The 25,996-nt window shown below is 44.6% G+C and overlaps 1 protein-coding gene across 1 annotated transcript; it reads left to right on the forward strand.

Moving 5' to 3' along the window:
• The first annotated feature begins 11,975 nt into the window (after positions 1 to 11,975).
• GKN2 (gastrokine 2) lies at positions 11,976 to 15,640 on the forward strand. Its single transcript, XM_053966274.1, has 6 exons — positions 11,976 to 12,014; positions 12,967 to 13,020; positions 13,517 to 13,648; positions 14,129 to 14,239; positions 15,025 to 15,178; positions 15,478 to 15,640. Exons 1-6 carry the CDS (start codon positions 11,976 to 11,978, stop codon positions 15,567 to 15,569), a joined length of 582 nt encoding a protein of 193 aa, XP_053822249.1. The 3' UTR covers positions 15,570 to 15,640.
• The last annotated feature ends 10,356 nt before the right edge of the window (positions 15,641 to 25,996 follow it).

The raw sequence follows: 25,996 nt of genomic DNA on the forward strand, positions 1-25,996 counted from the left end.
ACTTGCGTGTTGTTGAAGATGCTGCCTTGTGTGTTGTTCAAGATTATGCCTGGAATCTGCTGAGACTAAAAAGCCAGGGGAACAAAGACATTTCACCTATGAAGGGAGACAGTGATGTCCTCGAATTTTCTGAAAAATCCCTGCTACAATGGAAGAAGTTCTGCTGCCCCCCGGGGAGTGCTGGCACTGCCCTCAGTCTTCTCCAAAGAAGCCAGAATCAAGGCTGTGGCAGTGGGCAGTGGCCATAAGAATTTTTTTCATGGATTCAATGAATCATTGCTGCATCTGACAGCTGTCATCTGGTGCCTTTAGAGGTTGATGCATGCTAGATCTCTGGACAGAATAAACCCATGGTCACGGGCTTGTTTGGAAAGCTGTACTCACTCATCGCTCTCTTTCAGCATCTGCACCTCTCAAAAGAGGAGATGCCAGGCAAGAAGGGCATCAGGGTTGGATTTGGACAGCAGCTCAGGTTCCCCCTATTTGCTTAATGACATGTAAGGGCTAAGGTTTTCTCACCTGTCCATTGCCATTCCAATTGCCAGTGATATTCCAAATGCCATTCCAATTGCCATTCCAGTTGCCATTGCCATTCAAATTGCCATTCCAGTTGCCGTTGCTGTTGCAGTACCTCAGATCCACAGCTCTCAAGACATTGAGGGTAATGCATGATCCGAGATTCACTTGGAGTCCTTGGAAAGAAAGAAAGGAATAAACAAAAACCCATGAGCTGATGCCTAAGACCTTGCCTGCCTTTCTACAGGAGGGTGGTGGTGTTGCTCAGAGCCAGCTAATTCCTAAAGAATTGCTGCTGTGGGTATGTTTGAGCAGTACAAGGGACAGATTCTCTTGGAGTCCCCAAAGAACACCAGCTCTGTGGCTCAGCCAGGAATGCTCACAAAGACCTGGTCTTGAACAGCCTTTGGGATTTCCTGTGCAGAAGTCGGGGCTCTATTGCACTTTGTCCTGCGAGTCCCAATGGCTGGGCATTGCATGGTGAGGCTGCTGCCAGTTCATGGGCTGTGATGTTCTCAAAGAATCCTACCAAATATAGGTCATGTTAGTCATGAGGAATGGGATCATTGCCCCAGGGAAAAACTTACATGGGAGGAAGCCACTTGTCTTAGTGTTGTGAAGCACAATGGCTTTGTTGGCTGCCTGGGTCAACTGATTACGAAGCTCTGACCTGAATGACAGCAGTTCTATGGACAACTCCTCTTCTTGGCTGAGTATTACAGGTGAGCTCAGGTGTGGGCTAAAACACTCTGAGCTTCCCAGAAATGTACTGTCAGGGCTTGGTTTGGGTTATTTATGGGGGCTGAGACCCCACCCTGTTCCATTCCTGATCTGCGATCATGCCAAACTGTTCGTGCAACTGCTGAAGCCCTTGGTTTCTGTGGGTTTTGAGGTGGAAGAGCAGCAACTGTGCCTTAGTAATGCCCAGGAGACAAAAAGGCCAACCCAGAATTCCCATGAATTCACTCACTATCAACTTCATAAGCCATGTAGGTGGTGAGTCCGCTGCACATAGCCGCGATTTCTATTCCGTAGGAGTTGAGGTTGTTGACCAATCCATTGGTGACAAAGGTGATCTCCTTGGTAGGTATTCCAAGACCAATGTGGTTCTAAACATTAAAAACCAGAATTCACCAAGATGAGTGCCAGGAGCTGATTCCTGCTTGAGATATTCCTAGCTCTGGGAGAATGTATTGGGGCTGGGTGTTGGAGTCCCAGCTGCCTTTAGGGACACCTTTTAATCCCTTGTGATTTGTGGGACCACTAGGAAGCCTTGAAGGCAGCAACAAAGGGAGAATATTTGCCCAGCAACCTGCAGAGCTAAACATCCTCAGAGAAAACAGAGCTGGTTGTGGGAATAATGCAGCCCCTTTCTTCTTTTGGCAAGATATTCCTACAACAAATTTCCAATCTACATTACTGTTGAGTGAAAGGAAATCCTGGCACTAGACACAACCTGATCCTCTCCAGAAAGAAGAAGAAGAAATGAGCTAATATACTCCAGGGTCAAGAGCATGCTACTCCTTTGGTTTCTTACCCTGCTCTCTGCAGCCAGTCGGGCCAGATTGTTAAAACTGGGTATCTCAGTTCTGTTCATGATGGAAATGTAGCAGGTGTTCTGCTGCCTGACTTTGGTTGCAATGACACCCTGTAAAATAAAAGTATTTAGCGCTCACAATTCAGTTTTTCCAACTTTTGAGGTTGGTTCAAAGTTGGGATGGAAGCTGTAACAAATACTGTGAGTTTCTACCCCACACAGTTTACTTCAGATGATCAGAATGCAGAAACAAGCCCCATCCCTGGGTCACGTTTTTAACCATCCCAGTCTGTCCACTTACCCTGTTGTAGTTCCAGATGGTTTTCCATGATAAATTTTGGCTCTTTTGCTCAATGATTGCCACCCTTGTTTGACTATTGATCTTCACACCTTGTGAGATACCGGTGATAGTGATTTGGGAGTCTCCACCAAAGATGATTTGCTGGTTTCCATTTGTCTGCTGAGACTGGAAAACCAAATGGAACACTTTCAGATGGTAACATTAGGCAGTGTTGTCTCCATTGCTTTTAAAAAACCCTTGCTACAATAGAAAAAGTTCTGTCCCCCCCTTTAAAAGCCAGAAGTAGCCTCAGTATTTTCAAATAGACCCAGAATCAAGGCATTGGCATTGGGCAGTAGCCATAAGAATTCTTGTCAAGGATTCCATGAATCATTGCTGCATCTGACACCTGTAATTTGGTTCTTTTAGAGTTTCATCTCTTTGAGAAGACTTCAATTCTTTTCCTTCAAAGTGTTGGAGAAAGAATCAAGGAGATTTCATGAAGCAGGGAATAGAGGCAGAGTAGCCATGCATATGGAAATTGGTCACTGTACTCACGTAATCAGCAAGGGCTGGATTCAGGACGAGTCCAAGAAGGACTGCAGTCAAAATCTGAAATGAAAATCAAATAGAAAATGTAACTGCAACTCTGGCTGACAAATTTGGCCATGACAATCCTCCTTCCCTTTTCCTAATCTGATGTTTAAGGCTCCTTTTTGGATCCTTTTTTTGCTTTCAACCTGGGATTGCATCAGTGCTCCCAAAGGGAGGCACCCTTACTTTACCCCAGGGTGCTCAAAGTAGACACATTTCTCGCTCTCTCAAGAGCTGAATCTCAAGCTGTTTCTCAGAGCTGTGCAGGCACACACAGCTATTTTAGAAGAGGGAGGAGAAAGCTTTTCCATTTCTTCTGCCCTGGCATTACAGGGAAGGGCTTGATGCACTAGTGCAGTGCTCCAGTGGTGCAAAAGCGTTGACAATAATGGGCATGGATTAGGCTTCCTGGTTTCTGAATCATGTCCAGCCAAGCCGTGAAGAAATCCTTACCTCCTCAGCTCCTCTGGGGAGCAGGGGCTGAGCTGCTCCTTCTGGAGGAGCACAATGGCCCCAGAGAAAGCCTTAGTGCTCCAGAGAGGCAGAAGCTCTTCTGAGAGATAAAGGAACGGGTTTGAATCAAAGGTTCAGTTTGTAAGGAGGAAAAGCATGCATACTTACAGGGAGATGCATCCTGACTGCAGAGCTGATGCTCCTGCAGGTAGAAAGAGCAGTGTGAACCCTCCACCTTTTATATGTTTTCAGAAATCACTTTAGAAATGCTGAGTGTTACAATAAAATTATTTTGTCATTTGTTTCCCTGTCATTTGTCCCTGAAAATTATTTCCTGGCGTAACTACTTGATAAACATGGGGATTGTACTTCTGACCCTTTTGAACCCCTGGAGTCTGATAGTTATCAACTAGGAATCCATTTGCAGTGAAAAATTAAATATGTTTCTAGTATTTTTCTAACATGTACTATTTACTTTTGAAAATTCACATCAAACCTTAGACCGGAGATATCCTAGGACTTAAACAAGAACATAAAAAGCTTTGCATTAGACAAAATATGAAAGCCTTTTTACCTTCCAAAATATACTGTATGTTATCGGGTCACCATAGCACCCAATAAAATGCAGCAGTGAGGTCTGAGGCATCTGTGCCTCTGTGGACTTGTCAAAGCAGCCCTGAGACATTTACACATTTCCAGTTTTATTAATTTACAGCTGTTGACAGATTTTTCCTCTTAAGTACATGAAGTTAAAGCAGTTTCGTGAGCAGCTGGACCATGCTGAGGGTGTTTTACTCTCCTGGGGACGGTATTGCAGCAGGCATTGTCCCTTGCCAGGAGCAGCTGTGTCCTGCTATTCCCTGCCTGGAGACCAGGGAAAATATAGGTTGGATATTAGGAAAATGGTTTTTACAGAAAGGGACATAAAGTACTGAATTGATCTGCCCAGGGAGGTGGTGAAGGCGCCGTGCCTGGATGTGTTTAAGAACAGACTGGACGTGGCACTTGGTGCCATGGTCTAGATGAGGTGCTGGGGCTGGGTTGGACTTGACGATCTTGAAGGTCTCTTCCAACTGTGTGATTCTGTGTGTGATTCTGTGATTCCGTGTGTGATTCAGTGATTCCGTGTGTGAGTCTGTGATTCTGTGTGTGATTCTGTGGTTGGAGCGAGCAGCGGCTGCCCCAGGTTGCCAGCCTGGCTGCCGGGCTCTCTGTGCTGCGCGGGGACCGCGGGGCTGCGAGATCGACACCACAGACTCTGCTCTGCTCACATCCCGGCTGCCTGGGGGCGTCTGGAATCATCATCTGTGATAGGGCTCACGGCCCCCAGGGACACACTCCCAGTGCATCCCAGCAGATTCAGGGAAGAGGGCTGTGCTTGTGACATCCCAAGGAAAATGCAGTGTCAGGTTAGAAAAGGAGAGGAGAGTGTCTCCAGAAACCCCAGGCAAGGCAGACAAGAACGGTTCTTTAAATACTGCAACTCTACAGTTGCTTTTCTTTGGAGGTGCTAAAAAATTCTTGGTTGCAGTTTTGCTTTGGTTTTCAGGTCAGTTGACCCCTTAGAGTGCCCAAGTGGCTTTTCCTGAAGAGAACAGGCTGCTGCGTCCTTTCCTTAGAGCAACCCTGGGATGTTCCCGAGTGCATAAAGTGTCTCTTGGAGTAACTCCTCTCAAAGAGCAAGGAAAGGGCCCCTGAGTGAGGAGGGAAGGTGAACATGGGGTGTTTTCCAGACATAGCGAGTTGCTGAAGTTTTCAATGAAGAAAGTAGGCTCAGGCTTTTTGCTTTACTTTTGGCCTAACACCTGTTTTCAACCCCAGACTTCATTTAATACACTTCTTAATTCTGTTTCTGCAATTCAGTTTCTGAGCTGTTCAGAGCAATAGTGCGTCTATTTGCAATTGGCCATATTGCATGGCAATATTTATTTTTGAAGCAAAACATTTCACATTGCATCACATTACTACATTTTACTATGTCAAAAGAAAAAGAAAAAAGAAAAAGAAGAAAATAAGTCAAAATAAAAATAACTTATGCTGATCTCATCTTAAATATGAGTAATGTAGTAGTTATAGCACCATTTTCTTCTAGTATTGATGAATAATTACTCAAGGCAGTATGTGAACTCTCCCTGAGAAGTTGTACTGGAAAAGGTTTAAATGCCAAAATTGGGAGAATTTTGCAAGAACATTAGTTTTGCAACTTGTCTTTGGAATTAATTCTGCTTTTTCAAAGGGTTTGTAAAAACACAGCACAGACCAGTGTAGGTTGATGATTAATTTTACTGAGATTCAGCAGCTTCCATACAGAGCAGAAGAAAGATAAATGATTGAAAATATGATCAAGAGAAGATTATCAAGGTGAACAATCTTACTAATGGGTGCACAGTTCTATGAATTTTCTTCTGCAAACTTTGTCAGGAGTAACCACAGTAATGAACAGGCAGTTCATTAATCTTAAATTTCAGTCATGAAATATCTCACTCTAAGAAGTTTCATCCTGATGAGAAGTTTGATCCTCTTAAAAAGTTTGATCCTGAAAGAAGAAGAAAAAACCTATTAGATTTGGACTGACAAAATATGAAAATAAAAATGTAGCTGAAATGCTTCCAACTAGTTGCCTAAAAATTCCAGTTTTATGTCAAGAGCTAGAGCCCAGAACCTTCCTGAGAATGGCTGGGCTCCAGGTCATTGTACACAGGAAAGTGACAGACCTGCTGGGTTTCCTTGGGTATGTATAAATGGATGTATAAAAAGTCATAAAAAAGCACAGGATCTCAGTAAGTGACATGATCATGTTTGCTTGATTCTTCTTTTATAATTCTGTTAACCTGTGCTAATTCTGGAACACCAGGGCTGTCAGTAGCACACTCACCAGGAGCTGGGTAAGCGAGGTAGGAGGGAATTCCTCTGCACAGGGCTTGGATGCGTTTTCCATATGGGCTCAAGCTTTGCAGTCTGTTCCTGGAGATAATGAAGCGATTCTCTCTGCGTGGCAACTGGTAAGGCCCAAGTACCTGAGCATCAAAGAAACAAAGCCAGAAAACAGCGTTTAGGACAGCCAGCACTAGAGTTCAGAACTGGCCATGCACATACTGAGAGCAGCTCTGCCAAGAAGGACCTGGGGCCTGGTGGGTGACAGGCTGGACATAGTGCAGAACTGGCCATGCACATACTGAGAGCAGCTCTGCCAAGAAGGACCTGGGGCCTGGTGGGTGACAGGCTGGACATGACCCACCAATGTGCACCGACAGCCCAGGAACCCCCCAGCCCTGGGCTGACCCCCAGTGTGGGCAGCAGCTCCAGGGGGATTCTGCCCCTCTGCTCAGGTGAGACCCATCTGCAGAGCTGCCTCAGCCCTGGGGCCCAGCACAGGAAGGACCTGGAGAAGCTGTAAGAGTCCAGAGGAGGCACCAGCATGACCAGAGGGATGGAGCAACTCTGCTGTGAGGAAAGGTTGAGATAATTGGGATTGTTCATCCTGGAGGAGAGAAGTTTCAGGTGACCTCATTGTGGCCTTCCAGTACTTGAAGGAGCTGACAGGAAAGATTGGTCAAGACTATTTACAAGGGTCTGGAGTGAAAGGACAAGGAGAAATGGCTTCCCACTGCCAGAGGGCAGGGTTAGATGGGAAAAAATTCTTCCCCATGAGGGTGGGGAGGCCCTGGCACAAGTTGCCCAGAGAATCTGTGGCTGCCTCATCCCTGGAAGTGTCCAAGGCAGGCTGAACAGTAATTGGGGTTATTCCTGGGCAAGACAACTTTTGAAAGAACTGTTAGAGCGACTCAACCCTGCTGAGAAAGCTCTCTTCAGTTCTTGGAGCCTTTTCTGCTGCATGTATAGGAACAAGTGCTTTTCACTGACAATCTTTTGCCCCACTTTCAACCACCATCCTACCTTGTCTCCTGGAGGTGGTGTAGGAAAGGGTTTGCCAAGCCAAAACCTCTTGCTAGTTGTAGCAATGATGCAGGTGTTCTTTGAAAACACCTTGGTTGCAACGTAGCCCTATTAAAATGAAACAAAACCCCCTTTTTATTGCAAAAAATATACAGGGAAAGAGAAGTGTGTTGCTAGCGAGAAGCACTGGTTAAACAAAAGGCTTTCTACAGCGCAAATAGTCACAGGGAATGAAAAATATTGGTCCTTTTAATTATATTGTTTAGGTAAATGTGTCGCGGAGGCTGAAGAGACACTTTGGTAAAAGGTAAATTGCCTCCTCCAGCAATGCCACGTGTATGATGTGTTCCCCTGCTTAGGGCAGGTGAAGGAATTTGCTGCTGAAAAGCTAATGCAGCACACAGCGAACCAGAAACAGTCCCAAGGCTGAAGGAGCACATTTTCAAGCATGTCCTCTAAAATACAATGAAGTTTTGTTGAAGCTTTGGTGGTTTTTAGAAAACATTTGTCTCTTTTGCCATTTTTCTTGTGCCATGGTGGCAGCTACTTACAGCCTTGAAGTCCCAGATGGTTTTCCAGGCCTCAGACCCATCCTTTGGGTTGGTGCTGACACTGATCTCAGAGTGGGTTGAGTTTTCACTGGGCTGCCCATTAAAGTTGTTCTCCATGTTCTGATTTTTGGAATAGATTAAAAGAGGTAAGGATTTAGCTTCCTGGATTCCCAGCAGTGTTTCACTCAATAAAGCATTAGCTGCAGTAGCCATGTTTTGGGAAATTATTGCTCTTGGAGATCAGATTAAAGGGGAGAAAATTTCTTGGCTCAGAATGAAGATGGGAAGCCTTTACTTTCTAAGTAATCAAAACAATTCCTTACTGTTCTTTCCCCAGCAGGATCTTGCTGGCACCAGATTACTTACAGTATTCTACTGTAATTTGTGGTCAGATCAATCATGTTAATATTTGTTTCTTTCCACACCATTATTTTCAGTGTTTATGCTCATCTCAGGACAGACTTCCCTGATTCCATGTGTGGTAACTGTCTTTTCCCCCTTGATACATCAAGCATGGAAATAATTTCTTAGTTATCATAGAAAAAATAAAATGTCATTTCCTTCTAAATATCAGACTTTAAAAAGCAGCTTCACTTCCAGAAACACATTTCTCAGAGGGAAGAGCTAAAGCCAGTAGTTCCTGTGGCAGTAATGAGTAGCTGTGTGTAGCTCTATACTTACATAGATGGCAAGAGCAGGAGCCAGGAAAACTCCAAGGAGAGAAGCAATCACAACCTGAAATGAACATTTGGAATTCAAAACACCTGAAGATCATGCTGCTTATCTTGCATCAAATTATTTTCTGTCTTAAAATAACTTTGACTTCCTGTTTACTTTGTGTACAGACCTAGCACTTTCTGCAGTGAGGTCCAGCTGAAGAGGATTGAAATATGCAGGAGAATTATTTGTTGATGAGTTCACAGAACACATGCATAGAAATAGCTCTTAGCCCCAGCAGTGCACCTTGCCCAGGCAAGAAGGTCATTCAAACACAGTGGGTTCTAAAACTTGCCCAGCCCCAATTCAGTAACTTATTGGAAAAAATGTGTTCTGAAATATTTTCTTTGTAAGAGTGAGCTTTCCACCTCGAGCTTTTGATTTCAGACATGGAGCAGATCTGAGAAATATCCATGTGCACCTGTTGTGAAGAGTTGGAATATGGGTGTACATTCCAGCTCTGTACTTGGAACACAGCAGCAAAGGGATCCGAGCATCTTCACAGTGATCTCATCCTCCAAATACAGGACTAACAGTCTAAAGGGAGGCTCAGACTCTTCTGTTCAGAAAATTGGGATATCAAACATTTGTTACCCCTTATAAAGCCACAGAGTTTCAACAACTCACTGCTGTTGCTGTTGCCCGGGTTTGTCCACACTACGGCTGATATCTTTTGGAGAGATTTCCTATTGTTATAATGAAAAATTCTTTTGGGATAACTATTGTGAACAATTATTCTCTTGAAGAGAATCCTATAAATATTGAATCGGTCCCAGATTTTATCTCCTTCAAAGGAGGATTTTGATGAAAATGGTCCAAGTCTGACTTAGAGTACTTAAAAGTAATGCTTGGGAATTTTTTCTGCACCAGTATCAGGCTGCTGTAAATACCTCAGTGTCACCATCCTGCACTTGGAGTCTCTTGTGTCACGCTCTCAGCAAACAGGTGAGCCCTAACTTTATGTGACTTGCTGAGACTGTTGATTTGCCTCTGAGTGGTGAAGGAGAGAATATTGTCCTGTGGATGTGTCACGAGTGTGTGTCACCCCTGGAACACAGCTCTTCTCTCTTTCATATTTAAGCATGTAGAGTTCTATCCCTGCCAAAAGGGAGATTTCTCCCCCGCAGTCCCCACCCCTTTGGCATTTTCACTTTGTCAGAAATCACTAAGAGTTCTCTCAGTGCCAAGAAAAGCTCAAAACCATTTAAAAGCTGCCCAGCATTAAGAGTTTTATGAGAAAGTGATAGGTGTACTTACAGGGAACTTCATTTGGATGTCAGGCCAGGCCAGCTCTGCTGCTAATTGATGTGTACTCTTACTTTTTATACATAATATCCCAGAGTTAAATCTGAAAATGGGTTTGCCTTATTGGCAGGTGCCCTGTGTTCACAGAAGCATGACGAGTTTCCTGGGGAAGTGCTCTGATAAGAGGAGGCATTGATACCTGCCTGATTGAATTCATGGCATACAGGGAGGTGAGAGAAAAGTGGTCATGGTAAGCTCAGTGTATTGAACAGTCACTTTTAAATGAAAAAAAGAAATTAGAAGCAGAAGCAGAGCAGAGATTCCCAGTAAACTTGTAGTGATGCTTTGTGCCAGTGTGGCAAAGGATTCAGCCAGAAGTTGTGCCTCTGACCAAAAGCACCACTCAAACCACGGGGGTGGTAATCTTGCTATGCTAAAAATGTTAATTTTCTGCTTGTCAAACAGGGCCCTGAATCTTCACAGAGCCTCTTCAGGAGAGTAGCACCTGATTATGGACTAAGGGCTGATTTAAGAAAAGGACCATAAATTTGTGGTAGCAAGGTTCACCGAGGGATTCTGACTCATAAGCTGAGCCTCACTCTGCCTGAGGACTGGCCAAGGTGAAATTAGAGGGGTTTAAACCCTTCTTAGGCAGCTTCTTCCTTCAGCTACTTCCTATTGGAGGGTGCCTCTAGCACTGTGGTGCTTGGGTTCAAGCACATGCCTGCTGCTTTCAGGGGTGTTCCTGGAAGATGTGTCATGAACTTGTGGGCAAAAAGTCTCCAAAAAGCAAGGCTTGCCTATTGGAATTATATCGAAGGCTTTGCCTGAGACAACCAGCTCGGGCTGTGTCACAATCACGTTAATTAGGCAAATGCCTTTTTTTAGAAATTAACCTTTAGTTTTTGTCCTTGTCTGATGGGATCAGCAGAGTTCAGTCAGTGCAATGCAAGGTGCAGATGGTGAGATCATGGCTATTGTAGTTTTCCTTCAGTAAACAAGTGCTGATCTCCCCTGCTACTCTGCCCTTACCTGTGCCTCAGCACATGGATGCTGAGGAAAGCAGGAGCTGCTGCTTCTTAAGTGTTCTTCAAACAAAATGAGTACATGAAGGCACAATCACTGAGGAAAAGTTAAATTAAGCCCTTTTTTTAACTTGTGGTGCCTGAACCCTGTTAGAGTCCTACTGTGAAATACTTACTTGACTGTCAAAATGTACTCTGAGTATTTCTGACATACCTGTAATCTTAAAAATAAAGATTCTGTTGAGAAGAAGGGACAGAGCCAGCTTTCAAGAGGAGTGCAACCTAATTAGTTTAACTGGGTTTAGCAGAATTTGGTATCTGTTTATGTGTTTTCTGATATATTGCTTAGCAGCATGGCATTGTTACTCTTGAGATAACCATTTCTCATGTGGACTTAGGTGGCATAAAGCAAATGTGTGCAATTTCCTTTTTTTCTTTTTCCATTGAGGCCTGTTAGCTGAGAGATATTTCTGTACAATCTCCTTCTCCTTTTTTTCTGATAAGAGAAATTACAGAAATGTGTTTGCTGTTAGTTTGAGTTCTTGTTTTATTGGGAGGAACCAGCCTTGATTATGACCTTCCAGCAGGAAGCAGAGTGTGATTCATGCAGGTGCCAGCACTGGCTGGTGCGGGACAGCGGATGAGGAGGAGTCCGGGCAAGGTTGCAGTCACCTGGGAACACCAGAGAACATTCTGGTGGCAACATTGTGGTCGTTGGCATTCTCCCAAAATGCAGCCATCAGTGGGGATTCAAAGGGGGAATCCCCATCCTGCTCCTTTTGTTTGTGACCTCCTGCGCACCACGGAGCCTCTGGGTTTTCATGTCACTCCCTCGTGTGCTGAGCGGGCCAGAAGTGCCCCAGGCTGTCCTGTGAGGCACAGCTGTTTTTCCCAACTCCGTCACTCCTTTCAGTTCATGTGCTCTGCCCATGGTGGTAACTGATCAGAAATGAGCAGCACTTCTTGTTAAGAATGGAATGGAATCAAGGAGTCCCACAATGGTTTGGGTTGGAAGGGGCCTTAAAGATCATCCAGTTCCAGCCCCCTGCCATGGACAGGGATGCCACTCACTGTCAGGTGGCTCAGGGCCCCTTCCAATAATTTCAGTGAAAGAAATGGCTGAAGAATTGGTCTGTTTGTTGTCTGACAAGGAGGCCACCATGGCACAGGTGTTTCTTCCCTGCATCCTTCTGCAGACTGTCAGTCAGGCTGTTAGGGATTGTGTTTCAGACGACAAAATGCAGTTTGTGTGAATAAATAGCAGTGTTATTCCCAATGTCATTTAATTCTGGACAATATCCTGTTAAATACTTTAAAAAATAGAACCAGCGATGCTGAAGTTTAAACCAGTGAATAATGGCCATTTGCAGAGTGATTGATTTACTGAGACTTACTTTAAATGTGCTTTAAATATATCTGGGTCAGGTTATCTGTGCCAACCCAAAATTCAGATAGGAGGCTTACGACATGTAGATATGGACTTGTTCGAGTCATGAAGGAAAGTTCTGTCAAGTGTTTCCCACACCTCCTGCAAGATATAAAAGTTGAAGGTCTCTGGGACTTCCTTGCGTTCTTACCTTCTGCAGCCTCTTGTTCTCATCTGAAAGAAAAATGAAGAGATTTGTGAGTATATCCATTTCTGTTGAACTTTTAATACTGTAAATTCTCACTTTTAAAAACCAAAGGATATAGAGGAAGATGCTCAAGTAAGTGGTACAATAATATGATCTGTGTGTTGTTTCTTTGGGTGGAAAGAGGAGAACTTATATTTCTTGGGTCAGCAAAGTCAGTGAAAGCCTCATTTGAGCAAAGAATGCAGAATTGCTTACAGTTCAGAAGGGGGGTTTGGTTATGATTTAATGATTGCAGTTGTAGAGGCAAATCCAGAGGTAACATGGCATCAAGGAGGGACTTCTGAAAACTGCAGAAATGCCATGGTTAAGTTATTCTGCTTTTTCAGTTACAGGCAAAGGAGACCCCGATAGCAAAAACTTTACAATGAGGAACTGAAATTGTTTTCAGCTAATATACATGCTAAGTGGATGATTTTTCAAACTGATGCTCCAGCTCCTTCCCTCAGTTCATGAACTGGGATTTTTTATGGCACTGCCTGGTGTTTCTGACGAGTGAGAATTCTGATTCCTTTTACAGGCTGCAGTCCTCATATGCCTGGGAGTCTTTTGGGCTCAGACTTCTGCGTTGGACGTGAGTAGAGTGATGAGCCTTGTCCTGCACATGAGTGTTTAAAATGTGTTGGGTCACTGGGCAGGGGCAATAGAGTAGGAAGAAAACCACAGACGAAACCAAAACCAACAAGTTACTTGTTGTCAAGTATAGAGAAAAAGAGCTTTTGCCAGAGGTTCTGTACAGGTGCAAAGTAACAAGCCAGGGGGACAGAGGTCCCCTTAGTTCAATCAAACATTTGGAGACTGGAGCAGTCTCCTGCCAGTCCCTGCTGCCCAGAATGACTGGGATGTCCCATGCAGGTTTTCCCCAGCCTGCAGGAGGGCCTGTTTTATAACTGACCTCCAGCTCAAGAGCCTCCTCAGACTGCTCCAGGGTGCAGTAAATACCAAATCCCAAGAACCCAGAGTTCCTAAGGGATTTGGTATTTACATGAAGCAGAAAGCATCGGGGGTTGTTGCGCCTGCTAAAGATGGAAGCCAGGTGATGAACAATGATTTTATGCTTTTTACCAAAGACCTTTACCCTGCGAGATCCCATCAGCAACTATGTCACTGGGACCATGACCATCCACAGCGAGGAGCACATCGTTGATGTCCACGTCCGCTCTGGCGTGTACTCCTCTGACACCATTTTTGACTACACACACGTGAGTAAATCCAAGGATCTGCCTCCAATTGACCCCTGAGGAAGTTTTTAAAATCAGAGCTTATTTTAGCGTATTCTCACCACATCTTGTCCCTGAACACTGTTTCTTTGAGGACTCCCAGCACCTCTCTTCCTCCTTTCTTCATCCGTACGATGGGGCAGTTTAAAAGACTTGTAATGAAACTTGTGGTGGCAGTTCCTGCAAGTGAAGAAGGTCCCTGACCTCAGTGGGGCTGGAGGTGAGGATGGGCTGCCAGCACTCATGGGCAGCAGAAATCTCTCAGAAATTATGCTTCCAGTCTCAGGGACAGGCACCAGGACAAGCTGGCTCCATTCCCCAAAGGAGAGAAAGGAAATGCATTCATTCCTCAGCAGCAGCCTCTGCACCACTTGCTGTTCCTTCCAGATTGCCCCAAAGAGTGGAGAGCACCAACTAATGTCAGCGTTTCTAATGATTTAACCTCAATTCTTTCCATCATAGGGGTATATTGCCACCAAGCTGTTCTCACGAAATGCCTGCTTTATCATGAAAATAAAGAAGGATATAATCCCAGACCTGCAAGAGATTGGACGTCTGGCTTTTGAGAGAGAGGTGACTTTGTGGGGAACCCTCACTGCTGGCAAGGAAGGGGTGGGAACAGTGTGGTGTGAGGGGGACCCTCCACTCTGCCCCTAAAGCAGCTCAGGAATGACTCATGCTGTCTTAACAATGATGGAGCTGTTCTGACAAGACACAGCTTGAAGGGAATATCATGCAAACATTCTTTTAAGATAATGAACCATCATGGCCCCCCTGCAGTTTTATAGGGGGTTGTCAAGGTGTCTCAAGCTGTATAATCCTCTGTCCTTGGAACTGATGTCCTTTGGCCATTTTGAGGTGATCACAATATTAAGTTCAGGCAAACTTTCCCTTTATTCATTGTCCTGTTGAAATTTTGACCTTGACACTGCTTGAAATTTATTCTTTTTTGAGAACAGAAAATAGAGATCAATTTACTTTGACCAGATTTTGACTTCCTTGTTCATGCTGAGGTTTCAGGAGACTGGAAGTATTGCCTGGAGGTGAACTGGAGTTTGGCCCGTTTTGTGTCAGCCCAGTAGCACATTTGCAGCAAAACTTGATGCCAATAATATAACTTATTATGGCAGCAGTACGGCTCAGGCTTGCTGTGTTGGCATAATTAATACCTAATGAATTTTGTTACTGAATAGATTGAAATGATTTTTTTATTTAAAAGCATGAAGTTTCTTTATCTAACGTTCTTTTATGAGGCAAAGGAAGGTGATTCTGGGTTTGGGAGCCTTCTCAAAGGGTAGAGTCCCAGTAGAGTGAAGCTAAAGCTACACTTTTGACGGTGTTTAACCTTTTCTTCTCAGACCATGAGGGATGTATATTCTCCGAATAATGTGTGGGCCCAGTTCCAACCTGGCAGTTCCAGGCTGGGGCATTTTAAAGACTGGATTCTCTATGGGAAACACATTGAAAATCTCTGCACGGGGCTGCCTCTCTACGAGCTGGTGGCCACTGAACGTAAGTCACAGGTGTCTCTGCCCCAGGGCACCTTCCTCCTCTTTGAACCCAAATCCTCGTGGTACCTTGGGGCTGTGCAGACATTTCTTCCCCTTGAGTTGCACTACAAATGTTCTGCACAGTTTTGAGACAAACAGAAGCCTTGAATAGGGCCATAATTGGGGATTGAGATTTATCTGTTTAAGACTTTTCCTAGCTGGATACAGGGACCTCATCTGGTAAGGAGATGCTGATACTGAGATATATACTGACATAAATACTGGTACTGATACTAGCTTCATTTTCTTGGGATTTTTTAGCACCAGCAGATGCTGATGGCTGTGCCAGTGCCGGCATTCCAAGCATTTTGGGCCTTAAAATCTGTGAAGAACTCATTGCAACTGAATATTGACATTTCTGTTGCAAGGAAATGCCTTTTTGCATGTTTTAGTGGTGGTAACCATGTTCTCCAGCTGGAACAGAACTCGGGTACGAGGCTCAACCTGCCTGTCCAAAGCTTTGATGCATAACAAGCCTATGACATAGAAATAAATATAATGCTTTAATAAATTAAAGAATAAATATAAATATATTAAATAAATAGAATGCTTTGTCTGTTTCTTCAACCCAAAATCAGAACACAGTGACAGTGGGCCTTGTGAGTTGCCCTTGCAGAAAAGAGAAATTTCCCCCTTGGTCCATGCCTGTGCTGGGGCTGCAGCATGGCCCAGGCGTTGGTTTGTGCTTCACAAAGAGAAGAAACAGAAACAGAATAGATTCTTCCAGTGGAGAACTTCACTTTGGCATCAGCATCCAGGTGTTGGCTCACCTTGTTAGGATGGCTGGGGGAGGAAGCAAGCAGGTGAATGAAGATAAAGGGGGGAGCAGATCCACGTTACCCCCCCCTTTGCAAAGCAGCTTGAGTCCTGCAGGGCCAGTGGAAATTTGCAGCAGTTTGAATGATGCAGTGGGTCAGAGAGGTTTTCCAAGCCTGGGCAGAAGACACTGTCCCAGCTCTAAAAGTGCCTTGGAATAAAGCTTTCCTTTCACACAATGGCAGGGCACAAAGAGCTGTGACCACTTGCTGAGTGTCCCAGTGCCTTTGTGCCAGGAGCTGCTGGAAATCCAGGATGGGGCAGTGCTGGGGCCACCTGCCTGCTCTGGGGCAGATCCCAGGGAATGGCTGAACTCTCACAGCCTTCCCTCCAGGGCCTGGAAGGGGTGTTTGTTTTGGGGATGAAGACTCAATGTTTACTGTTTATTGGAGCCTTGAGTGGCTGCCAGAGGGCAAGACATTCCTCTGGAGGAAAATGGCCCCAGGTCTGCAGTTTGTAATTTTCAAATCAGGCTCCTGGTCAAACCATCTGCTATTTAATAAAAGAGCATTTCATCACATGGTGAAGCTGTTCTTTTAGATTAATTGTATTCATGACAGGCTGCAGATTCTTGGTGGTCCAAAAAATGTTTCTGGAGGGTCAAGCTTTGTTAATTAAGTCCAGGAATAGTTGTTCTATGTTCTGTGGACCCTGAAACCAGCCTCAATACCTCATTATCTGCCATTTAATTCTGAGCTAGGGAGGTAGTGTTCTTGGGCTTCCTCACAAATGGAAGAATATTTTTTCTAGATTTAAATTTTAGTTTGTAGTCTCATGGTATCAGTCAGGCCTATGAGGAATATATTTTTTATATATTAAGTTTGCATTTTGACCTCTGTGTTTGTTGTTTGGTAAAAAAAGCTTCCATTCTTCATCTGCTCTCCCAGCCCCTCCAATGTCCAGGTGTCCAGCTCATGGGAAATTTCTGGATGCAGCACCTCAGGGGCAAATCTGGAAAAGTTTTCCTTCTGTTCCCAAATTGCAGCTCTGAATTCACAGCCCTTGAGCCTCCCTGTTGGTATCACCAACAACCACAAAGATCATGCTAGAAAAGGCTGCAGAGCAAAAGAAATGTATTCTTGATTTAAAATAACTAATCACAGGGCAAACAGAAATGTTCAGCCAGCTCTGAACAAACCAGAGAAAAGGACTTAGGCAGGAGCAAGAAGTTTGATGTTTTCTTTATTGATACTGTATTTGCCCTTGCTATTTCCTGCCATTTCTTTCTTTGTTGACTAGGCCACAGTTTATAATATGCTTTATGGACCTGTCTTGGATTATAATTAATCAGTTTTTCTTATCTTGCAGGTGCTTGATATTATAACTGGACTACAGGGAAAGACCAAAGAGGTAAAAATCAGCAACAGGTAAAAAATATCCCTGAAGATCAGATCCAGTTGTTGCCTGAGGTAACTGTAGTCTGAAAATGTCAGCCTTTAAATCCACCCTCTGTCAGCTCTGAATGTTCATGATGTGAAGGAAATCTCAGAATCATGGAGTTGTTAAGGTAGGAAAAGGCCTTTAAGGTCATCAAGTTCAACCATCAACACCACTGCCACCACGATGGTCACCATCAAACCATGTCCCCAGGTGCCACAGCCACACGTTTTTTGAACACTTCCAGGGATGGGGACTCCAGCACTGCCCTGGGCAGCTGTGCCAGAGCTTTACAACCCTCACATGAAGAACTTTCCCCAAAATCCACCCTGAGCCTCCCCTGGCCCAGCCTGAGGCCGTTCCCTCTCCTCCTGTCCCTGTTCCCTGGGAGCAGAGCCCAACTCCCCAGCTGTCCCCTCCTGTCAGGAGCTGTGCAGAGCCAGAAGATCCCCTCATGTCCCCCTTTTCTCCAGGCTGAGCCCCTTTCCCAGCTCCCTCAGCTGTTCCTGGGTCTCCAAACCCTTCCCAGCTCCATTCCTGTCTGCAGATGTGCTCAATCTTCTCAATGCCCTTCTTGCCATGAGGGGCCAAAAGCTGAATGTATTAACATATAAAACCTTTCATTCTATGAATCACTTAACTTAGAGGTGCTCTGTCTGATGTGAGACATCTGCTGTCCTGGAGCTCATGAGGTACCAGTGTCTTTGTGGGTCGTTTGCTGGCAGAGGATCTTTTTGCATTGTGATCCATTGTGATTCTTTTTGCATTGTGAGGTTTTCCAGGGGAATGGATGGAAAATTCCCAGTGATTTCCATGGGAGGCACCCAGAGCCCAGCAGCCAACCTCAGGAACAATGGTGGAGTTGTGTTCTCAGTGCACAAAGCCCACAGCTCGTTCTGATTACCACCCAAGGTCAACGTGCAGGTGGATAAGGTGGAGCTCCTTGGCACTGAGCACAAATGTAACACCTGGAGAACAGCACAGCCCCTGGGAATCTGCAGCAGGAGAGGGGCAGGGCTGCCCCACTGGCTCTGGAACCCAAAGCGGTCACCAGAATGAAAAAGGAGCCAGTGCACGAGCTTAGATCCTAAAAACACATTGGCCGGAAGAGCCTAGAGAGGGAGAAAGTGTCAGGATGAGATTCAGTATCTTGAAAGTTACCAGATGTTCCCAAGAGCTCCTCTCCACCAAAGTAATAGCACATCCTGGTTATTATCTAACTTTATCCATCACATTATCACATTATCTAACTTGCCAGCCAGGCTTGTTCTGCAAAAAGCAGGGAATTTATTTGATGTGGAAGATCACAGATCACAGAATATTCTGAGCTGGAAGGGACACACTAGAGAGCTCAGTGGGAATGTCTGGGTGTGCCTCAGTGAGTATCTCTGTGTGTGTGTGTGTGTGTGTGTGTGCACTGGCAGCTTCTGTAAACTAAAACCATATTTATTCCTGGCTGGAATGTCAATATAATGCTGATTGTTTGCCCCCAATTTTTTTTTTTTTTTTTTTAAAGCCTGAAAGGTGTTTGAAGGCATTCCTGGAATCCAAGCCATGGTATGGTTGGATGCCACTGACAGCTGAAACATGTCAGGCATCCAGGGCAGGCAGGATTAGCCCACTCTGGCCACATCTCCACCTCTCTGCAGCTCAGCCTTCCTGATCCCCATGGGCAGGGAACCTCTGTGCTCCCTCACTTGCAAGGACATCAACTTTTCCAGTCCTCTGTGCTGCACATCAATCCAAGCTGCTTTTAGCACTGAGCCCATTCCCCTGAGAACCTTCAACCTCCCCAAATTTCCCAGTGTACAGGACAATTTCCCAAGGTAAAGGTGTGACAGCTGCACCACTGGTGATCCTCTCAAACCCAGAGATGAATGTGGAAACTCTTACCCTGTTGAGAAATACCTTGTAACACATGACTTAAATTAGGAGGAATGGCAGATTTTTATATATCTTGTCTGACAGGACAGAATAAGTTTTCCAGTTTGCATTGAGTCATGAAAAGGGACAGTTATTAACATTTTCTCCCTTACAGGAAGAATTCCCACTAGCAGGGAAAAATTAAGCCAAACTGGAGAATTCAGCCTGCTAAATTAAATAGAAATTGTGTGGTCTGGGCAGGCCAAAGGTGTGAACAGGTTCTTCACCTGCTGGATCTTCCCACCCTTTTTTTTGCGAACAATGCACAGTAAGGAGAGGGAGGGAAATCATCCATTTTGGAAGACCAAAATCTACCCCTGGAGTGTTTGTCTGTAACCACTACAAATTGCTGTGGTCTTTCAAACACAGCAAGATCCATGTGCAGGAGGAAAAGAGGACAAATTCCTCACTCCAGCTTGACTCAAGGTGCTCAGATCATAAATTATCAGCAGGTGAGCATGCACCATTGCTTATTTAGAATAAGTGAATGTCTTGGCCGGTGAGCCAGGCCAGATTTCCAAGGATTACACCTCAATCCTGGTGCGTTTTTTTCTTTCTCCTGGAGCCAAGCATGGAGAGAGATTTCCATTGTCCACTAGATGGCAAATGGTGACAGCAACCTCGGCAGTCGGGACCCGCGTTTGTGAGATGGGCTGCTAAAAACACCGGCTGTGAGCCAACCACGGCTCAAAAATAAAATAGATTTAATCCTGTCTCCCTGCTCCCCAGGAAGTAAAAACTGACTTGGGATACAAAGCATTAGAATTCATTCTTTCAGGTTTCCAATCCAGTGGGATGTTTATTTTCACTTGTAATTGCGCCCCATTTGGTGATTAACTGAAGTATTTTTTGATTTCTTAATGATTTTAAACTTTTTCTCTTACATATTTAGAAATATTTATGAAATATTAAAATATAAATATAAAATATAAAACATAAGATAATATATAATCTAAAATATAAAATTTTAAAGTATATAAATATATTTATATACTTTTTATATATTCTATTATATAATGAGCCACTGCCTTCACATGGCCTCATCCTCTGCTGGGTTTGTGTCTCTCTCACTCCTGCCAGTCCTTTTCTCTGCCCTTTTTTCCATCTCACCAAGAGGCAGTTCCCACTTTATTTAATTTTCTGAGGCTGTGTGCCAGGAGAGGATGGTGATTCAGACCTACTCAAGGGGACCTCAGGTTGCTCCAGCTGTTTTTTTTTTTGAGTAGAAAACCAAATGTAGCATAAAGTCAATCCTTTTGTAGCAGTGCTGAAAGAGGAGAATACATCCTTTAAAAATCAGTTAGTGTTTGCTGGTACTGGGGTGAGAACTGAGGTGGGCATTGAACCAGGCTGCGTGACAGCTCCTCTCCAACCAAGCTGTGCATCCAGGACATTTCCCAGTTTTGTAAAGACATCTGAGGAGCTGTTGCCACTGGACCCTCATTTGCTTTGCCTCTTGTGAGCTGTTTTTTAACAGCTGCCAAGAAAAAAAAAAGCCATTTTGATGTGCTGGTGAAATTCAGAGAGGAACCAGTGCTTCAGTTTGGATAGCTGTAAGATAGATGTAAGGCTTGGATAGATGTAAGATTTTCCAGGTGAGGAGCATTCAGCAGCTGCCCTGTGAGCTCTGGCCAGGCCCCTAACCAAAGCACAGCTACTCTGAGCATCCCAGCCAAAATTTGCAGAAACCAGGCCAAGGGGAACAGAACATATTTGTAATTTTTGCTGCAATTTGAAGTCAAAATTAGTGAGGTGTTTGAGCCAGTTTGCCTTAAACAAAAGGATGGAAAACACAAAATTTGATATTCAGCTGCATGGCAATCAAAGCAGAGAGAGGCCTCTGACAACCTTAATTTATATAATTCCAGTCATTGAGTTACAAAAAATAGAATCTAGTACACTTTCATCTTAGAATTTTTAAGGCTAAACTTAAGAATTCATCTTTGAATTTTTAAGGCTAAACTTAAAAAGGTATTTTTTAATGAATCAATCTTCTCTACTGCTATGTACAATTTGCTTTCCCTTTCTGATTCCAACCCTAACATTAAATAAACAGAGCAAATATTAGACATGCTTGTCTAATTTTTCCTCATGTTTTGCTGATGTGATTACAAGCTGTTGACTTAGACATTAATATCTCGTGCTGAGATATCAGCTAACACTGCCAGAAAATATTCCATCTCTGTTTAGCACTCAACTTGTCAGTTTAATAATTCCATGTTATTAATCAAAATTGTCAGCAAAATAATTTCTGCTGACCCGAGTCTGTTTTTTTCCCCATTGTTGAAGACTCCTCAGTTCTCAAACCCAAGGACAAAATGTAGTGATTATTTCCAAGAACTTTGTTCATTTAGGGCTGGGAGAGCTTTTAAATGGAGCTCTGATTAATGAAAAGAATGGTATCCCTCAAAAAACCTGCTTGGACATGGAGCTGACAAGGAAAGGGGACAAGTCCGGGAGGCTTCTGAAAGGTTTTGTTCTGCAATCTTGCTTTTGTCAGTGTCACTGAGCTGCTCAGAGAGTTTCCTGAAGTTTAACACCCACATGAATACCAAAGCACCACAAAACAACTGCGTGATGAGAGAAAGAATTTCAAAAATGTAAAATTAAAACTTTCTCTTGACCTTTTTCTGTCAAACTGTTCTGTGAAGGGAGTGTGATAAGAAGCCTGCAGAGTCCAAACCCCTGGGATTAAACAGCAGCTTCTCTCTGTTCATTAGCACTGCTCTCACTCTGTGAAGATATCAAATAGGAATTGATTTATTTTTGACCATGTCTCACCAGGTTTGAATTAATTGGGGACAATGACTAAATACCATAACAGTTATTAAATTTTTAATATTATTAGAGACTGCATCCATATCTACCAAGGCATGTACCAACCTCATGGGAGGGGAGACAAATCAAGAGATTTTGAGACATTTCTCATCCTATAAATGACATAATGATAAATTATATCACTTAAATGGGCTGAGCAGAGAACTTGGTGGGTGCTACAAATTTCCCAGTGGAGTGCAAAGCCCAGTCATGGCAGCTCCTCCAAATATCTGCTGGAGGAGCGAGCACAGTGGAGCTGGGAGCTTGTAGGGCCTTTGCTGCACGTGACTGACAGGACACTGACAGCAAGGCCACGTCCAGCTATTTTTTCCAGCTCTTTTCTTTCTGTTTCAGTTCCTCAGGCTTTGCACTGGCTTGGAGCTCACAGCTTCTCCTCATTTCCCTGTGCTGCCACGTGGCCTCTGACCCACGACCAGCCCAGGTTTCTCTTGAGCAAATGCACGAGGATGGAGTCCCTCCCTGGAGCTTCTGCCACCTCAGCAGGATGGAAGGAGGGGGAAAAGGGAATTTCCAGAGGCACTGCAGGTAGTTTGTGTGCCCTGCTGGTTTGTGGGGTCCCCATCCTTCTTACTTGCCTGGGAATGGCTGAGGGAGAGGAGTCCTGGGCTCCCCACATGAAGCCAGTGGTGCTCCAGGTCAGGAGGAGCTGCTGTCCCTCAGTTTAAGGAATTCCCTGGGTCAGGAGCTGCTGTCCCTCAGTTTTAGGAATTCCCTGTCCTTGTGGCTGCCCAGCCTTCTCCCTTTCCTTCTTCTCCCTGATTTTTTTTCTTGATCTCACAGGCTATAATGCACGGCCATGTTTCCCCCCCTCCACCACCCTTTCAATGAATACCATCCTTTCATTTTCCAGTGCCATCTGAAATGGGAATAGAGCCCCTGGGAAGAGCCCATTTATGGACAGGGAATCCAGAGCAGCCATGAACCAAGGCACACAGGAATAAGGACTTGGGCAGATGCAGGAATGGAAACTAATTTTAGTTATTGCACTGCAAGCTCATCACACTGTCAGTGTCACACTCCTCTTTATCTCCCATCTCACACCCAGCAGTTACCTCATGCCACAGCTATCTCCTGACAGGAACCATTGTGGGGCATTTTTGCAATAATTCCATCCTTGTATTTTGGAAAACCTCAAATCACATGCTGTGGTTGCTACAGCACGTTTGCATCCCTCTCCTGCTTCCCTGCAGTGGTGTGACTGAGGTCCCTGATTAGGGAGCAGCCTTAACCCAAAATTCCTGAAAAAAATAAAAAAAGAAGGACCAGAGAAACATTTTTACACATTTTAAAAGAAGCCTACTATGCAGTAACACTCTAATGAAATTTTTAAGGTATGGACTGCTGAACCAAAACCCACATGAGTTTACAGCTGGGGAAATTAGATGTGGCACTGTATAACTGGCAGACTTTTTATCCTCTGGGGAACTATTCATGCCCAGAAAGCCCAGGGCACTGAAGCAAACACTGATCACCTTCTCCTGGGAAAGGTTCCCCCTCGAGGCTGCTTCAAGCCTCTGGCTGAGGGCAGGTGTTCCTCCCTCCCAAAAAACAGGCTAAGGAAGGGTGAAGATGCTTCAAAACCACTTCACATTCCTTCTTGCCTAGAGAGGCATCCCACCCTCAGGATCTCCTGTACCCCTTGGCCAAGGGACCTTTCTGTGACCGCTCTGCAATCCAGGCTGCCCAATGAGCACCTGCTGCTGATGCAGTGGGGTCCTTGTTAGGGTGCTGCAGATTGAATCATGGTTCAGCTGTGATGCTTATTAATGTTCTCTCTCCAGCTACCTCAGGTGATCTAATTAGCATTGATTTTTTGAAAAGCAACTTCTTTCTAGGATTCTCATTGTGTTGGTAAACTGAAGTGCATAAGGGGGGAGAAAAAGACAAACCATTTCAGTGACATGAAGTAAAGCCCTTCTGTTACACAATTCAGTTCAGAAAAAGTAATTATCAGCATGTTAAAATCATCAGCCTGCAGCTTAAAGAAACAGGAAGCTGCTTATATATCAGATGTGCTCCCTGGGTATCCCTCATGTGACAAATCCCCACCAGGGTCTACATGAAATAAGTCAGGAAACCCAGCACAAGCTGCTTTGTGTACAACCCCTGCACTCTGCCATTGTTCAAGGACTTATCAAAACCAGAGCAGAAATGCGAAAACACTTGGAATGTCTGAGCTCCTAATGAGACACGGAGGCAAGACACTTGTGGGTGAGGAAATGGGAGTCAGATCCCTGTGCTCACAACTGTTTTTGCTTTACACAGTCATAGCTGCAGGGTGGGAAATGGCATCAGGTATCCCACATTCAGAAGAAGAAAAGTTGAATAAAACGAGGTTCAAATGCCATGTCGGTGTCTGCCTCCGTGACAGCCACACTGCACATGATTTTCACAAAAATATTGATATTTAAATAAAAACATTGAGGATTAATTTAAAACAGGCATGCCTCGAGCATGGTTCTCATTCTTGTGGCTGTTTGTGATAGGTTTGGGCAAATGACAAAGGAAGAGAATTGCAGAGATGGGGCAGCAAATCAATGGATGTGCTCAGACAAAAAGCGGAGTCCAGAAAACCCAGCAGGTCAGTGGTTTAGTCTTTGGGTAAAGTTCTTAATGCCTGCAAGGAAAAGCTCTGCAGCACGAGCAGAAATGCCTCTTTATCTTGAGTGCTGAACCCCTCGGGGACAGGCACTGAGCTCTGGCCATGCTGCCAAAACAAGAGCACTTCGGAAAGTCCACGGAGAACAGGGAAATTTAAGTGGACATTGTTTTCTATGAACCAGACCAATTTTTGCCTGCACACTGCTCACTTTTTTGTTGAAATTAGCACACTAACGCAAAAAGCGCCATTAATTTTCACACGTGTTTTTGCAAAGTCATTTCTGTATTCTCCAACTGTGTCCCTGAGCTGTTTGAATTGATGACAACCTGAAATCAGAGTCACCTGTTGGCCTTTGTGTGTTTTCAATAATTTTTTATTTAGCAGTGCTGTGACTAAAGCAAGTATAACTGTGATTTGCCAAGTCACATATGAAAGATGAATGAAATAAAGATTTTCTGAATCATTTGCAAATGCTCCAGTCATGGAATCATGGAATACCTCAAGTTGGAAGCGACCCAGGAGGATCACCAAGTCCAACTCCCTGCTCCTCGGGGGATGTGATTCTCCTTGCTCACCCTGAGCTCTTCTCCTCTGCAGGGCCTCGTGGTAGCACCAAAGCTCTTCTCCCAAGCTTTGCAGAAGAACGGAATTTTTCCCAAAGAAATTCCTTCTTAAAGTAAAGACCTCACTCTAAAATAGTTTTGAAAAGGGCAGAGGGAGCTGTTGTTTGCCCTTGGCTGTTGTTTGCCCTTTGCCTTGGTGAAATGGGTACATTTGGAGAGAGGCTCTGTGGGATTCTCGTGCTCGCCTGAAATCCACGCAGATGGAAACGGTTCACATACAGCGGGCAAAGTCAGCTACCGGGAGGGAGAAAGGAAGGGCAGCTCCTCTCCGAGAAGAAACTTGTCCTATCTCTGAGAGTCCCACGCAGAATGTTTACAAAACGCTCATTAAGGGAGAGGGGATGGCGAGATAGCAACAAATCTGGTGAGCAGCTTCCACTGGCCGAGATAAGAGAGGCAAGGCGGCCATAGAGGAGAGCGAGATCCAATTACCGAGACCTGGTTTTGGGGAGGGGGAAGGGGCAGACAGACAGGACGGATCACAAGTTTCAAGACAAGAGCTTCCAAACTTGTCATCCCCCTGTGACACAGCCCAGCGGATAAAACCGCCACCGAGCCCACACCAGAGCCAGAGCTCGTTGAGCGCGGTTGGAGGCTCGGG

This window comes from Vidua chalybeata, chromosome 28 (assembly GCF_026979565.1).
Source record: "Vidua chalybeata isolate OUT-0048 chromosome 28, bVidCha1 merged haplotype, whole genome shotgun sequence".
NCBI classification, from domain to species: domain Eukaryota; kingdom Metazoa; phylum Chordata; class Aves; order Passeriformes; family Viduidae; genus Vidua; species Vidua chalybeata.

What these genes read in the sequence shown, in the direction of transcription:
- GKN2 (XM_053966274.1), top strand. Translation starts at nt 11,976, where the DNA reads ATGGCACAGGTGTTTCTTCCCTGCATCCTTCTGCAGACT. An exon ending in GTCTGGCTTTTGAGAGAGAG is followed by an intron (nt 14,240 to 15,024) that starts GTGACTTTGTGG and finishes TTTTCTTCTCAG; the next exon opens with ACCATGAGGGATGTATATTC. An exon ending in CGAGCTGGTGGCCACTGAAC is followed by an intron (nt 15,179 to 15,477) that starts GTAAGTCACAGG and finishes GGGATTTTTTAG; the next exon opens with CACCAGCAGATGCTGATGGC.